Below are 15,439 nucleotides of genomic sequence, written 5' to 3'. Positions count from 1 at the left end.
CAACGTTAAACTGAAGGCTGACTAGACTGACTAGAGAGGAGGAGAACAACGTTAAACTGAAGGCTGACTAGACTGACTAGAGAGGAGGAGAACAACGTTAAACTGAAGGCTGACTAGACTGACTAGAGAGGAGAACAACGTTAAACTGAAGGCTGACTAGACTGACTAGAGAGGAGGAGAACAACGTTAAACTGAAGGCTGACTAGAGAGGAGGAGAACAACGTTAAACTGAAGGCTGACTAGACTGACTAGAGAGGAGAACAACGTTAAACTGAAGGCTGACTAGACTGACTAGAGAGGAGGAGAACAATGTTAAACTGAAGGCTGACTAGACTGACTAGAGAGGAGGAGAACAACGTTAAACTGAAGGCTGACTAGAGAGGAGAACAACGTTAAACTGAAGGCTGACTAGAGAGGAGGAGAACAACGTTAAACTGAAGGCTGACTCGAGAGGAGGAGAACAACGTTAAACTGAAGGCTGACTAGACTGACTAGAGAGGAGGAGAACAACGTTAAACTGAAGGCTGACTAGACTGACTAGAGAGGAGGAGAACAACGTTAAACTGAAGGCTGACTAGACTGACTAGAGAGGAGAACAATGTTAAACTGAAGGCTGACTAGACTGACTAGAGAGGAGGAGAACAACGTTAAACTGAAGGCTGACTAGACTGACTAGAGAGGAGCAGAACAACGTTAAACTGAAGGCTGACTAGACTGACTAGAGAGGAGGAGAACAACGTTAAACTGAAGGCTGACTAGACCGACTAGAGAGGAGAACAACGTTAAACTGAAGGCTGACTAGAGAGGAGAACAACGTTAAACTGAAGGCTGACTAGACTGACTAGAGAGGAGAACAACGTTAAACTGAAGGCTGACTAGACTGACTAGAGAGAGGAGAACAACATTAAACTGAAGGCTGAACAGGTTAAACTGAAGGCTGACTAGACTGACTAGAGAGGAGGGGAACAACGTTAAACTGAAGGCTGACTAGACTGACTAGAGAGGAGGAGAACAACGTTAAACTGAAGGCTGACAAGACTGACTAGAGAGGAGGAGAACAACGTTAAACTGAAGGCTGACTAGACTGACTAGAGAGGAGAACAACGTTAAACTGAAGGCTGACTAGACTGACTAGAGAGGAGGAGAACAACGTTAAACTGAAGGCTGACTAGAGAGGAGGAGAACAACGTTAAACTGAAGGCTGACTAGACTGACTAGAGAGGAGAACAACGTTAAACTGAAGGCTGACTAGACTGACTAGAGAGGAGGAGAACAATGTTAAACTGAAGGCTGACTAGACTGACTAGAGAGGAGGAGAACAACGTTAAACTGAAGGCTGACTAGAGAGGAGAACAACGTTAAACTGAAGGCTGACTAGAGAGGAGGAGAACAACGTTAAACTGAAGGCTGACTCGAGAGGAGGAGAACAACGTTAAACTGAAGGCTGACTAGACTGACTAGAGAGGAGGAGAACAACGTTAAACTGAAGGCTGACTAGACTGACTAGAGAGGAGAACAACGTTAAACTGAAGGCTGACTAGACTGACTAGAGAGGAGAACAACGTTAAACTGAAGGCTGACTAGACTGACTAGAGAGGAGAACAACGTTAAACTGAAGGCTGACTAGACTGACTAGAGAGGAGGAGAACAACGTTAAACTGAAGGCTGACTAGAGAGGAGAACAACGTTAAACTGAAGGCTGACTAGACTGACTAGAGAGGAGGAGAACAACGTTAAACTGAAGGCTGACTAGAGAGGAGAACAACGTTAAACTGAAGGCTGACTAGACTGACTAGAGAGGAGGAGAACAAGTCCATTTGACCAGTTCAATGACTAATGACATGAAAACTTCTGGGGGAAAAACAAATCAACAGACATGGTTGTCAGTAGCTGTTGCTCGTCGTTTTAGTCAACTGTCTGGAAGAGGAAGTGGCTCTGTCAACTGTCTGGAAGTGGAAGTGGCTCTGTCAACTGTCTGGAAGAGGAAGTGGCTCTGTCAACTGTCTGGAAGAGGAACCGCTCTGTCAACTGTCTGGAAGAGGAAGTGGCTCTGTCAACTGTCTGGAAGAGGAAGTGGCTCTGTCAACTGTCTGGAAGAGGAAGTGGCTCTGTCAACTGTCTGGAAGAGGAAGTGGCTCTGTCAACTGTCTGGAAGAGGAACCGCTCGGTCAACTGTCTGGAAGAGGAACCGCTCGGTCAACTGTCTGGAAGAGGAAGTGGCTCTGTCAACTGTCTGGAAGTGAAAGTGGCTCTGTCAACTGTCTGGAAGTGGAACCGCTCTGTCAACTGTCTGGAAGTGGAACCGCTCTGTCAACTGTCTGGAAGAGGAACCTCTCTGTCAACTGTCTGGAAGTGGAACCGCTCTGTCAACTGTCTGGAGGTGGAAGTGGCTCTGTGAACTGTCTGGAAGTGGCTCTGTCAACTGTCTGGAAGTGGAACCTCTCTGTCAACTGTCTGGAAGTGGAAGTGGCTCTGTCAACTGTCTGGAAGTGGAACCGCTCTGTCAACTGTCTGGAAGTGGAAGTGGCTCTGTCAACTGTCTGGAAGTGGAAGTGGCTCTGTCAACTGTCTGGAAGAGGAAGTGGCTCTGTCAACTGTCTGGAAGAGGAAGTGGCTCTGTCAACTGTCTGGAAGTGGAACCTCTCTGTCAACTGTCTGGAAGTGGAACCTCTCTGCAACTGTCTGGAAGTGGAACCTCTCTGTCAACTGTCTGGAAGTGTAACCTCTCTGTCAACTGTCTGGAAGTGGAACCTCTCTGTCAACTGTCTGGAAGAGGAAGTGGCTCTGTCAACTGTCTGGAAGTGGAACCGCTCTGTCAACTGTCTGGAAGTGGAACCTCTCTGTCAACTGTCTGGAAGTGGAACCGCTCTGTCAACTGTCTGGAAGTGGCTCTGTCAACTGTCTGGAAGAGGAACCTCTCTGTCAACTGTCTGGAAGTGGAAGTGGCTCTGTCAACTGTCTGGAAGAGGAACCGCTCTGTCAACTGTCTGGAAGTGGAACCTCTCTGTCAACTGTCTGGAAGTGGAAGTGGCTCTGTCAACTGTCTGGAAGTGGCTCTGTCAACTGTCTGGAAGAGGAAGTGGCTCTGTCAACTGTCTGGAAGAGGAACCTCTCTGTCAACTGTCTGGAAGAGGAAGTGGCTCTGTCAACTGTCTGGAAGAGGAAGTGGCTCTGTCAACTGTCTGGAAGTGGAACCTCTCTGTCAACTGTCTGGAAGTGGCTCTGTCAACTGTCTGGAAGTGGAAGTGACTCTGTCAACTGTCTGGAAGTGGAACCTCTCTGTCAACTGTCTGGAAGTGGCTCTGTCAACTGTCTGGAAGAGGAAGTGGCTCTGTCAACTGTCTGGAAGTGGAAGTGGCTCTGTCAACTGTCTGGAAGAGGAACCTCTCTGTCAACTGTCTGGAAGAGGAAGTGGCTCTGTCAACTGTCTGGAAGAGGAAGTGGCTCTGTCAACTGTCTGGAAGAGGAAGTGGCTCTGTCAACTGTCTGGAAGAGGAAGTGGCTCTGTCAACTGTCTGGAAGTGGAACCGCTCTGTCAACTGTCTGGAAGTGGAACCGCTCTGTCAACTGTCTGGAAGAGGAAGTGGCTCTGTCAACTGTCTGGAAGAGGAAGTGGCTCTGTCAACTGTCTGGAAGAGGAACCGCTCTGTCAACTGTCTGGAAGAGGAAGTGGCTCTGTCAACTGTCTGGAAGAGGAAGTGGCTCTGTCAACTGTCTGGAAGAGGAAGTGGCTCTGTCAACTGTCTGGAAGAGGAAGTGGCTCTGTCAACTGTCTGGAAGAGGAAGTGGCTCTGTCAACTGTCTGGAAGAGGAAGTGGCTCTGTCAACTGTCTGGAAGAGGAAGTGGCTCTGTCAACTGTCTGGAAGAGGAACCGCTCTGTCAACTGTCTGGAAGTGGAAGTGGCTCTGTCAACTGTCTGGAAGAGGAAGTGGCTCTGTCAACTGTCTGGAAGAGGAAGTGGCTCTGTCAACTGTCTGGAAGAGGAAGTGGCTCTGTCAACTGTCTGGAAGAGGAAGTGGCTCTGTCAACTGTCTGGAAGTGGAACCGCTCTGTCAACTGTCTGGAAGAGGAAGTGGCTCTGTCAACTGTCTGGAAGAGGAAGTGGCTCTGTCAACTGTCTGGAAGTGGAACCGCTCTGTCAACTGTCTGGAAGAGGAACCGCTCTGTCAACTGTCTGGAAGAGGAACCTCTCTGTCATCCTCTCTGTCTGGCGTTCCAAGTGAAAACCCAGCACTGCAGGCAGTTGTGTGTGTGTGTGCATGTGTGAGTGTGGCTGTGTGGTTGTGTGTGTGTGTGTGTGTGGCGTGTGCGTGTGCGTGTGCGTGTGCGTGTGCGTGTGCGTGTGTGTATGTATGTATGTGTGTGTGTGTGTGTGTGTATAGAGAAAAGAGGACCTCAGTGTGTGTTTACAGTATGTAGGTTGGTCTGGGTGGAGGTTATTACGAGGCCTTGGAAGGGGCAGAGATCCAGCCGAGACCGGGGCTGCTGTGGAGAGCGGATGCCCCTGGGCACCAAGGACGGAAGTTTGCCAGGTAAACAATCAGCCCCATTCCCCCCATCTCCTCTCCTCCTGGTCCTACTCTCTACCTCTGCCTGTCTAATGCTATCTGTGCTGCTTGCCCTGGACACGGTGAATCAGCCCTGTGAGCTTCCTTCCTCCCTCCCTCCCTTCCTTCCTCCCAGGCTCTTAGGCCTGGCCACATCGCATGGAGCCCAAGACCAACACACGGTCACGCTGTGATTACCACACTGCTGGGAGCTGGGACAGACAGACAGACATCACCAGATTCAGACCAGATTAAGACCAGATTCAGATCAAATTGTAGAAAACTACCCCTATGAAGTCCCAGTGCAGTCCAACAGGTGATTTTATCTGTGTTTTATATATATTTCCACACTAGGAAGTTGGAATAATACTGTGGTGAAAATTGTGAAAATGATGATAATGTCCTTTTAGTGTAAGAGCTGTTTGAAAAGACCACCTGAAATGTCTGCCTGTTTTGGTGGGATGGAGTTTTGGCGTTTAAATTAGTTAATTGACCAATAAGAAAGAGAGTTCCAAACCTCTCTGCCAATAACAGCCAGTTTTCAGTGTTCCCCTCCCCACTCAGACCCTCCCCACTCAGACCCTCCCCACTCAGACCCTCCCCACTCAGACCCTCCCCACTCAGACCCTCCCCACTCAGACCCTCCCCACTCAGACCCTCCCCACTCAGACCCTCCCCACTCAGACCCTCCCCACTCAGACCACTCCCAGACAGTCCTAGCTAAAGCTATTTTTGTTTCTTTTAATTACCATTTTAATTGAAAACAATCACAGTCAGATTCTGTGTTACCCAGAAATGATTGGATATTGAGATAAAAACACCTATATTGGACCTTGAACAACTTCAGTGTTTGACAACTCTCTCTCTCTCCTGTGGTGTTGACAGATTTGTTAAACAACACTCTCTCTCCTATGGTGTTGACAGATTGGTTAGACAACTCTCTCTCCTGTGGTGTTGACAGATTTGTTAGACAACTCTCTCTCTCCTATGGTGTTGACAGATTTGTTTGACAACTCTCTCTCTCTCCTGTGGTGTTGACAGATTTGTTAGACAACTCTCTCTCTCCTATGGTGTTGACAGATTTGTTTGACAACTCTCTCTCCTATGGTGTTGACAGATTTGTTAGACAACTCTCTCTCCTATGGTGTTGACAGATTTGTTAGACAACTCTCTCTCCTGTGGTGTTGACAGATTGGTTAGACAACTCTCTCTCCTATGGTGTTGACAGATTTGTTAGACAATGGTGTTGACAGATTTGTAAGACAACTCTCTCTCTCCTGTGGTGTTGACAGACTTGTTAGACAACTCTCTCTCCTGTGGTGTTGACAGATTGGTTAGACAACTCTCTCTCTCTCCTGTGGTGGTGACAGATCAGTTTGACAACTCTCTCTCTCTCCTATGGTGTTGACAGATTTGTTAGACAACTCTCTCTCTCCTATGGTGTTGACAGATTTGTTAGACAACTCTCTCTCTCCTATGGTGTTGACAGATTTGTTAGACAACTCTCTCTCTCCTGTGGTGTTGACAGATTTGTTTGACACTCTCTCTCTCCTGTGGTGCTGACAGGAACAAACTAACTCCTCTGAAGGTGGATTCAAGACAAGTAGTTTGACAACTCTCTCTCTCCTATGGTGTTGACAGATTGGTTAGACAACTCTCTCTCTCCTGTGGTGTTGACAGATTTGTTAGACAACTCTCTCTCTCCTGTGGTGTTGACAGATTTGTTTGACAACTCTCTCCTGTGGTGTTGACAGATTTGTTAGACAACTCTCTCTCTCCTGTGGTGTTGACAGATTTGTTAGACAACTCTCTCTCCTGTGGTGACAGATCAGTTTGACAACTCTCTCTCTCCTATGGTGTTGACAGATTGGTTTGACAACTGGGAACAAACTAACTCCCTGAAGGACTCAGGAGGGGATTCAAGAGAAGTAGGAGAGGCTGTCATGTTTACGGTGTGTGTGTGTGTGTGTGTGTGTGTGTGTGTGTGTGTGTGTGTGTGTGTGTGTGCGTGTGTGTGTGTGCGTGTGCGCGTGCGTGTGTGTGTGTGCGTGTGTGTGTGTGTGTGTGTGGCCGTCATCACCTGTCGGGACCTGAATGGACGTGAACGGATGTTCTTTCATTCTGTTTTTCAAAAAAGTGTAATCATCCCTTCTTCCTACACTCGGTCAATAAATATCCTCTCGTTTCAGCTCGGTGCTTTTGTGAATGGACTCTCTGTGAGTTGATAAATAAATAGAGGATGGAGGGACTGGGGAAGAGAGGAAGGGAGGAGATCTGGAGGGAGGAGAGGGGATGGAGGGAGGAGAGCTGGAGGGTGGAGAGGGGATGGAGGGAGGAGAGCTGGAGGGTGGAGAGGGGATGGAGGGAGGAGAGCTGGAGGGAGGAGAGGGGATGGAGGGAGGAGAGCTGGAGGGAGGAGAGGGGATGGAGGGAGCTGGAGGAGGAGAGGGGATGGAGGGATGGCAGAGAGGATGGTGGGACTGGAGGGAGGAGAGCTGGAGCTGGAGGAGGAGAGGCGGGAGGGAGGAGAGTTGAGGAAAGGAGGGCAGTAGAGCTGGAGGGAGGAGAGTTGAGGAAAGGAGGGCAGTAGAGCTGGAGGGAGGACAGAGGATGGAGGGATGGCAGAGAGGATGAGGGGTCTGATGTCAGAAGGGAGGATGAGTGAGAGGGGAAGGACAGACAGGAGGGAAGATGGAAGAAGAGACAGACAAGCTGTTGTCCAGTACTCACAGGACCACCAGGCTGAAGAGGTTGGCCAGGGAAAGAGAGGGGATGGAGAGAAGGACAGAGGGAAGATGGAGGAAGAGAGGACACGGTAGTATCTAGTACTCACAGGACCACCAGGCTGAAGAGGTTGGCCAGGGAAAGAGAGATGGATGGAGAGAAGGACAGAGGGAAGATGGAGGAAGAGAGGACACGGTAGTATCTAGTACTCACAGGACCACCAGGCTGAAGAGGTTGGCCAGGGAAAGAGAGATGGATGGAGAGAAGGACAGAGGGAAGATGGAGGAAGAGAGGACACGGTAGTATCTAGTACTCACAGGACCACCAGGCTGAAGAGGTTGGCCAGGGAAAGAGAGGGGGATGGAGAGAAGGACAGAGGGAAGATGGAGGAAGAGATGACACGGTCGTATTCAGTACTCACAGGACCACGAGGGAGGAGAGGTTAGTGAAGGCCCGGTCAGGTATATGTGTGATTCTGTTGAGAGCCAGGGTCATGGCCTGCAGGGAGGACAGGGCCCCCAGGGCGTCAGCTGGCACCTCTGTCAGAGAGTTGTCATCCAGCCACAGGTGACGTAGAGACTGGAGGCCGTCGAAGCAGCCCCGAGGAACACTGGAGATGTGGTTGGCATCCAGACGACTGGTCGGAGGGAGAGAGAGAGAGAGAGAGAGAGGGAGAGAGAGAGAGAGAGAGAGAGAGAGAGAGAGAGAGAGAGAGAGAGAGAGAGAGAGAGAGAGAACAGGACACAGACACTGTCAGTTAAACATAATAGGAAATGCCTCCATGTAATGGAAGCAGAGGACCACCTTGCAGGGTTTGGTCTGATGACATTTTGATATAAGAGCGGTGAGGTCTCTCAGGGCCCTTCATCATTCAAGACCATTTCAACGTTCAACATGCCCATCTGAATCTGAAGAATCTCACACATGATCTGTCCATCAACTCGCCCCAGCAGGAATAGGTCAAACCCAGACGAACACAGTGTGTGTTCCTCAGTTACAGGGAACTGAGCAGAACTTCATTCATTCAAGGTTTCACCTGGGTGTTATTGAGAGGGAACGTTTGGCTTGGACTGGGCTGTGTCTGAATGCCAGTGGTGGAATGATAGCCAAAGAGACGTAGCTGTGTGTGTGTGTGTGTGTGTGTGTGTGTGTGTGTGTGTGTGTGTGTGTGTGTGTGTGTGTGTGTGTGTGTGTGTGTGTGTGTGTGTGTGTGTGTGTGTGTGTGTGTGTGTGTGTGTGTGTGTGTGTGTGTGTGTGTGTGTGTGTGTGTGTGTGTGTATCCAGTGATGTAGTCTGTATCCAGTGATATATAGTCTATATCCAGTGATATATAGTCTATATCCAGTGATATATAGTCTATATCCAGTGATATATAGTTAATATATCCAGTGATATATAGTCTACATCCAGTTATATATAGTTAATATATCCAGTTATATATAGTCTATATCCAGTGATATATAGTCTATATCCAGTGATATATAGTCTATATCCAGTGATATATAGTCTATATCCAGTGATATATAGTCTATATCCAGTTATATATAGTCTATATCCAGTTATATATAGTCTATATCCAGTGATATATAGTCTACATCCAGTTATATATAGTCTATATATAGTTAATATATCCAGTGATATATAGTCTATATCCAGTGATATATAGTCTATATCCAGTTATATATAGTCTATATCCAGTTATATATAGTCTATATACAGTTATATATAGTCTATATCCAGTGATATATAGTCTATATCCAGTTATATATAGTCTATATCCAGTTATATATAGTCTACATCCAGTGATATATAGTTAATATATCCAGTTATATATAGTCTATATCCAGTTATATATAGTCTATATCCAGTTATATATAGTCTATATCCAGTTATATATAGTGTATATCCAGTTATATATAGTCTATATCCAGTTATATATAGTCTATATCCAGTTATATATAGTCTATATCCAGTTATATATAGTCTATATCCAGTTATATATAGTCTATATCCAGTTATATATAGTCTATATCCAGTTATATATAGTCTATATCCAGTTATATATAGTCTATATCCAGTGATATATATATATCCAGTTATATATAGTCTATATCCAGTTCCAGTTATATATAGTCTATATCCAGTGATATATAGTCTATATCCAGTTATATATAGTTAATATATCCAGTTATATATAGTCTATATCCAGTTATATATAGTCTATATCCAGTGATATATAGTCTACATCCAGTTATATATAGTTAATATATCCAGTTATATATAGTCTATATCCAGTTATATATAGTCTATATCCAGTTATATATAGTCTATATCCAGTTATATATAGTCTATATCCAGTTATATATAGTCTATATCCAGTTATATATAGTCTATATCCAGTTATATATAGTCAATATCGAGTGATATATAGTCTATATCCAGTGATATATAGTCTACATCCAGTTATATATAGTTAATATATCCAGTTATATATAGTCTATATCCAGTTATATATAGTCTATATCCAGTGATATATAGTCTACATCCAGTTATATATAGTTAATATATCCAGTGATATATAGTCTATATCCAGTGATATATATAGTCTATATCCAGTTATATATAGTCTACATCCAGTTATATATAGTTAATATATCCAGTTATATATAGTCTATATCCAGTGATATATATAGTCTATATCCAGTTATATATAGTCTATATCCAGTTATATATAGTCTATATCCAGTGATATATAGTCTACATCCAGTTATATATAGTCTATATCCAGTGATATATAGTCTATATCCAGTTATATATAGTCTATATCGAGTGATATATAGTCTATATCCAGTGATATATAGTCTATATCCAGTTATATATAGTCTATATCCAGTTATATATAGTCTATATCGAGTGATATATAGTCTATATCCAGTGATATATAGTTAATATATCCAGTTATATATAGTCTATATCCAGTTATATATAGTCTATATCGAGTGATATATAGTCTATATCCAGTGATATATAGTTAATATATCCAGTTATATATAGTCTATATCCAGTTATATATAGTCTATATCCAGTGATATATAGTCTACATCCAGTGATATATAGTCTATATCCAGTTATATATAGTCTACATCCAGTGATATATAGTCTATATCCAGTTATATATAGTTAATATATCCAGTTATATATAGTCTATATATAGTCTATATCCAGTGATATATAGTCTACATCCAGTGATATATAGTCTATATATAGTCTATATCCAGTTATATATAGTTAATATATCCAGTTATATATAGTCTATATCCAGTGATATATAGTCTATATCCAGTGATATATAGTCTATATCCAGTGATATATAGTCTATATCCAGTTATATATAGTCTACATCCAGTTATATATAGTCTATATCCAGTTATATATAGTCTATATCCAGTTATATATAGTCTATATCCAGTGATATATAGTCTATATCCAGTTATATATAGTCTACATCCAGTTATATATAGTCTATATCCAGTGATATATATAGTCTATATCCAGTTATATATAGTCTATATCCAGTGATATATAGTCTATATCGAGTGATATATAGTCTACATGTAGTATTATACAGCCATTTCTGTTCATGTAGGCGTTGGTTTTTCACTGTGAAGTATTTATGAGACAGTCAGGGAAGAAAGACAATCAATGCCCAGATCCGCAAGACTAAACAGAACGGGCAGTCGTTAATTCTAAAGTTGACTGACAAGTGTGTGAGTATTCATAATCACATAATGACAAGGAGGGTGTAGCACACTGGCAGTGGGATGAATAGGGAAGTACACGGCCCTCTTTCCAAACAAGACAAGGCTAACCCACAGTTTAAACACAGCCCTGTACCCTGCAGGGCTAACCCACAGTTTAAACACAGCCCTGTACCCTGCAGGGCTAACCCACAGTTTAAACACAGCCCTGTACCCTGCAGGGCTAACCCACAGTTTAAACACAGCCCTGTACCCTGCAAGGCTGACCCACTAACCCACTGGGAAGGCAGGGTAGCCTAGTGGTTAGAGCGTTGGACTAGTAACCGGAAGGTTGCAAGTTCAAACCCCTGAGCTGACAAGGTACATCTGTCGTTCTGCCCCTGAACAGGCAGTTAACCCACTGTTCCCAGGCCGTCATTGAAAATAAGAATTTGTTCTTGGTTAAATAAAGGTAAAAATAAAATAAAAATCTCCTCTCTCTCTCAGGGTGCATACCCAGCATCTCCTCTCTCTCTCTCTCTCTCTCTCTCTCTCTCTCTCTCTCAGGGTGTATACCCAGCATATCCTCTCTCTCTCTCTACCCTCATCTCCTCTCTCTCTCTCTCTCTCTCTCTCTCTCAGGGTGCTCCCAGTATCTCTCTCTCTCTCAGGGTGTATAGCAAGTATATCCTCTCTCTCTCAGGGTGCATACCCAGCATCTCTCTCTCTCTCTCTCTCTCTCTCTCTCTCTCTCTCTCTCAGGGTGCATGCCCAGCATCTCTTCTCTCGCTCTCAGGGTGCATACCCAGTATCTCCTCTCTCTCTTCCAGGGTGCATTCCCAGTATCTCTCTCTCTCTCCCAGGGTGCATACCCAGTATCTCCTCTCTCTCTTCCAGGGTGCATACCCAGTATCTGCCCAGTATCTCTCTCCCAGGGTGCATGCCCAGTATCTCCCTCTCTCTTCCAGGGTGCATACCCAGTATCTCCCTCTCTCTCCAGGGTGCATACCCAGTATCTCCCTCTCTCTCCCAGGGTGCATACCCAGTATCTCCCCTCTCTCCCAGGGTGTATACCCAGTATCTCCTCTCTCTCTTCCAGGGTGCATACCCAGTATCTCCTCTCTCTCCCAGGGTGCATACCCAGTATATCCCCTCTCTCCCAGGGTGTATACCCAGTATCTCCTCTCTCTCTTCCAGGGTGCATACCCAGTATCTCCCCTCTCTCCCAGGGTGCATACCCAGTATCTCCTCTCTCTCTCCCAGGGTGCATACCCAGTATCTCCTCTCTCTCCCAGGGTGCATACCCAGTATCTCCCCTCTCTCCCAGGGTGCATACCCAGTATCTCCCTCTCTCTTCCAGGGTGCATACCCAGTATCTCCTCTCTCTCTTCCAGGGTGCATACCCAGTATCTCCCCTCTCTCCCAGGGTGCATACCCAGTATCTCTCTCTCTTCCAGGGTGCATACCCAGTATCTCCTCTCTCTTCCAGGGTGCATACCCAGTATCTCCCCTCTCTCCCAGGGTGCATACCCAGTATCTCCCCTCTCTCCCAGGGTGCATACCCAGTATCTCCTCTCTCTCTTCCAGGGTGCATACCCAGTGCACTACATTCTCTATAGGGTGAATAGTATCTCTCTCTCTCTTCCAGGGTGCATACCCAGTATCTCCTCTCTCTCCCAGGGTGCATACCCAGTATCTCCTCTCTCTCCCAGTGTGCATACCCAGTATCTAGGGCTCTCTCCCAGGGTGTATACCCAGTATAGGGCTCTCTCCCAGGGTGCATACCCAGTATCTAGGGCTCTCTCCCAGGGTGCATACCCAGTATCTCTGGTCTCTATAGGAATCCAGGGTCTAAAGTAGTGCACTACATAGGGAATAGGGCTCTGGTCTAAAGTAGTGCACTACATAGGAAATAGGGCTCTGGTCTAAGGTAGTGCACTACATAGGGAATAGGGCTCTGGTCTAAAGTAGTGCACTACATAGGGAATAGGGCTCTGGTCTAAAGTAGTGCACTACATAGGAAATAGGGCTCTGGTCTAAAGTAGTGCACTACATAGGGAATAGGGCTCTGGTCTAAAGTAGTGCACTACATAGGAAATAGGGCTCTGGTCTAAAGTAGTGCACTACATAGGGAATAGGGCTCTGGTCTAAGGTAGTGCACTACATAGGAAATAGGGCTCTGGTCTATAGTAGTGCACTACATAGGGAATAGGGCTCTGGTCTAAAGTAGTGCACTACATAGGAAATAGGGCTCTGGTCTAAAGTAGTGCACTACATAGGGAATAGGGCTCTGGTCTAAAGTAGTGCACTACATAGGAAATAGGGCTCTGGTCTAAAGTAGTGTACTATATAGGAAATAGGGCTCTGGTCTAAGGTAGTGCACTATATAGGGAATAGGGCTCTGGTCTAAAGTAGTGCACTACATAGGGAATAGGGCTCTGGTCTAAAGTAGTGCACTACATAGGGAATAGGGCTCTGGTGGAAAGTAGTGCACTACATAGGGAATAGGGCTCTGGTGGAAAGTAGTGCACTACATAGGGAATAGGGCTCTGGTCTAAAGTAGTGTACTATATAGGGAATAGGGCTCTGGTCTAAAGTAGTGCACTATATAGGGAATAGGGCTCTGGTCTAAAGTAGTGTACTATATAGGGAATAGGGCTCTGGTCTAAAGTAGTGCACTATATAGGGAATAGGGCTCTGGTCTAAAGTAGTGTACTTTATAGGGAATAGGGCTCTGGTCTAAAGTAGTGTACTACATAGGGAATAGGGCTCTGGTCTAAAGTAGTGCACTACATAGGGAATAGGGCTCTGGTCTAAAGTAGTGCACTACATAGGGAATAGGGCTCTGGTCTAAAGTAGTGCACTACATAGGAAATAGGGCTCTGGTCTAAAGTAGTGTACTATATAGGGAATAGGGCTCTGGTCTAAAGTAGTGCACTACATAGGGAATAGGGCTCTGGTCTAAAGTAGTGCACTATATAGGGAATAGGGCTCTGGTCTAAAGTATTGTACTATATAGGGAATAGGGCTCTGGTGGAAAGTAGTGCACTATATAGGGAATTAGGGCCCTGGTCTAAAGTAGTGTACTATATAGGAATAGGGCTCTGGTCTAAAGTAGTGCACTACATAGGGAATAGGGCTCTGGTCTAAAGTAGTGCACTACATAGGGAATAGGGCTCTGGTCTAAAGTAGTGTACTACATAGGGAATAGGGCTCTGGTCTAAAGTAGTGTACTACATAGGGAATAGGGCTCTGGTGGAAAGTAGTGCACTATATAGGGAATTAGGGCCCTGGTCTAAAGTAGTGTACTATATAGGGAATAGGGCTCTGGTCTAAAGTAGTGTACTATATAGGGAATAGGGCTCTGGTCTAAAGTAGTGCACTACATAGGGAATAGGGCTCTGGTCTAAAGTAGTGTACTACATAGGGAATAGGGCTCTGGTCTAAAGTAGTGCACTACATAGGGAATAGGGCTCTGGTGGAAAGTAGTGCACTACATAGGGAATAGGGCTCTGGTGGAAAGTAGTGCACTACATAGGGAATAGGGCTCTGGTCTAAAGTAGTGTACTATATAGGGAATAGGGCTCTGGTCTAAAGTAGTGCACTATATAGGGAATAGGGCTCTGGTCTAAAGTAGTGTACTATATAGGGAATAGGGCTCTGGTCTAAAGTAGTGTACTATATAGGGAATAGGGCTCTGGTCTAAAGTAGTGTACTTTATAGGGAATAGGGCTCTGGTCTAAAGTAGTGTACTTTATAGGGAATAGGGCTCTGGTCTAAAGTAGTGCACTATATAGGGAATAGGGCTCTGGTCTAAAGTAGTGTACTATATAGGGAATAGGGCTCTGGTCTAAAGTAGTGTACTACATAGGGAATAGGGCTCTGGTCTAAAGTAGTGTACTATATAGGGAATAGAGCTCTGGTCTAAAGTAGTGTACTACATAGGGAATAGGGCTCTGGTCTAAAGTAGTGTACTATATAGGGAATAGGGCTCTGGTCTAAAGTATTGTACTATATAGGGAATAGGGCTCTGGTGGAAAGTAGTGCACTATATAGGGAATTAGGGCCCTGGTCTAAAGTAGTGTACTATATAGGGAATAGGGCTCTGGTCTAAAGTAGTGTACTATATAGGGAATAGGGCTCTGGTCTAAAGTAGTGCACTACATAGGGAATAGGGCTCTGGTCTAAAGTAGTGTACTACATAGGGAATAGGGCTCTGGTCTAAAGTAGTGTACTACATAGGGAATAGTGCTCTGGGAATAGGGCACCATTTGGGATGCAGCAATATCTCCTCTCCAGTATTTTCACAACCCTGGTGTCGGCATATCTCAAAGGGCCTCTGCGTTAAAGCAGACGACTAGATAAAGGCATTGTTCACTAATCCTTTCCTGCACTGGGCCATAAAAACAACGCCTCGGTCGGCACGGGGC

General features: G+C 45.2%; 1 protein-coding gene across 1 annotated transcript in view; it reads right to left on the bottom strand.

Moving 5' to 3' along the window:
- LOC123995973 (leucine-rich repeat-containing G-protein coupled receptor 5-like) overlaps positions 1-15,439 on the bottom strand; it is a 124,117-nt gene that overhangs the window by 61,508 nt on the left and 47,170 nt on the right. The window contains exon 4 of the mRNA XM_046299625.1: positions 7,694-7,909. Coding sequence (XP_046155581.1) covers positions 7,694-7,909 — 216 coding nt within the window. The remainder of the gene's footprint in view (positions 1-7,693; positions 7,910-15,439) is intronic.

This window comes from Oncorhynchus gorbuscha, linkage group LG14, assembly GCF_021184085.1.
Source record: "Oncorhynchus gorbuscha isolate QuinsamMale2020 ecotype Even-year linkage group LG14, OgorEven_v1.0, whole genome shotgun sequence".
Classification (NCBI taxonomy): domain Eukaryota; kingdom Metazoa; phylum Chordata; class Actinopteri; order Salmoniformes; family Salmonidae; genus Oncorhynchus; species Oncorhynchus gorbuscha.
The sequence above is the reverse complement of the archived record's forward strand: the minus strand, read 5'-3'. Positions and strand labels throughout refer to the sequence as shown.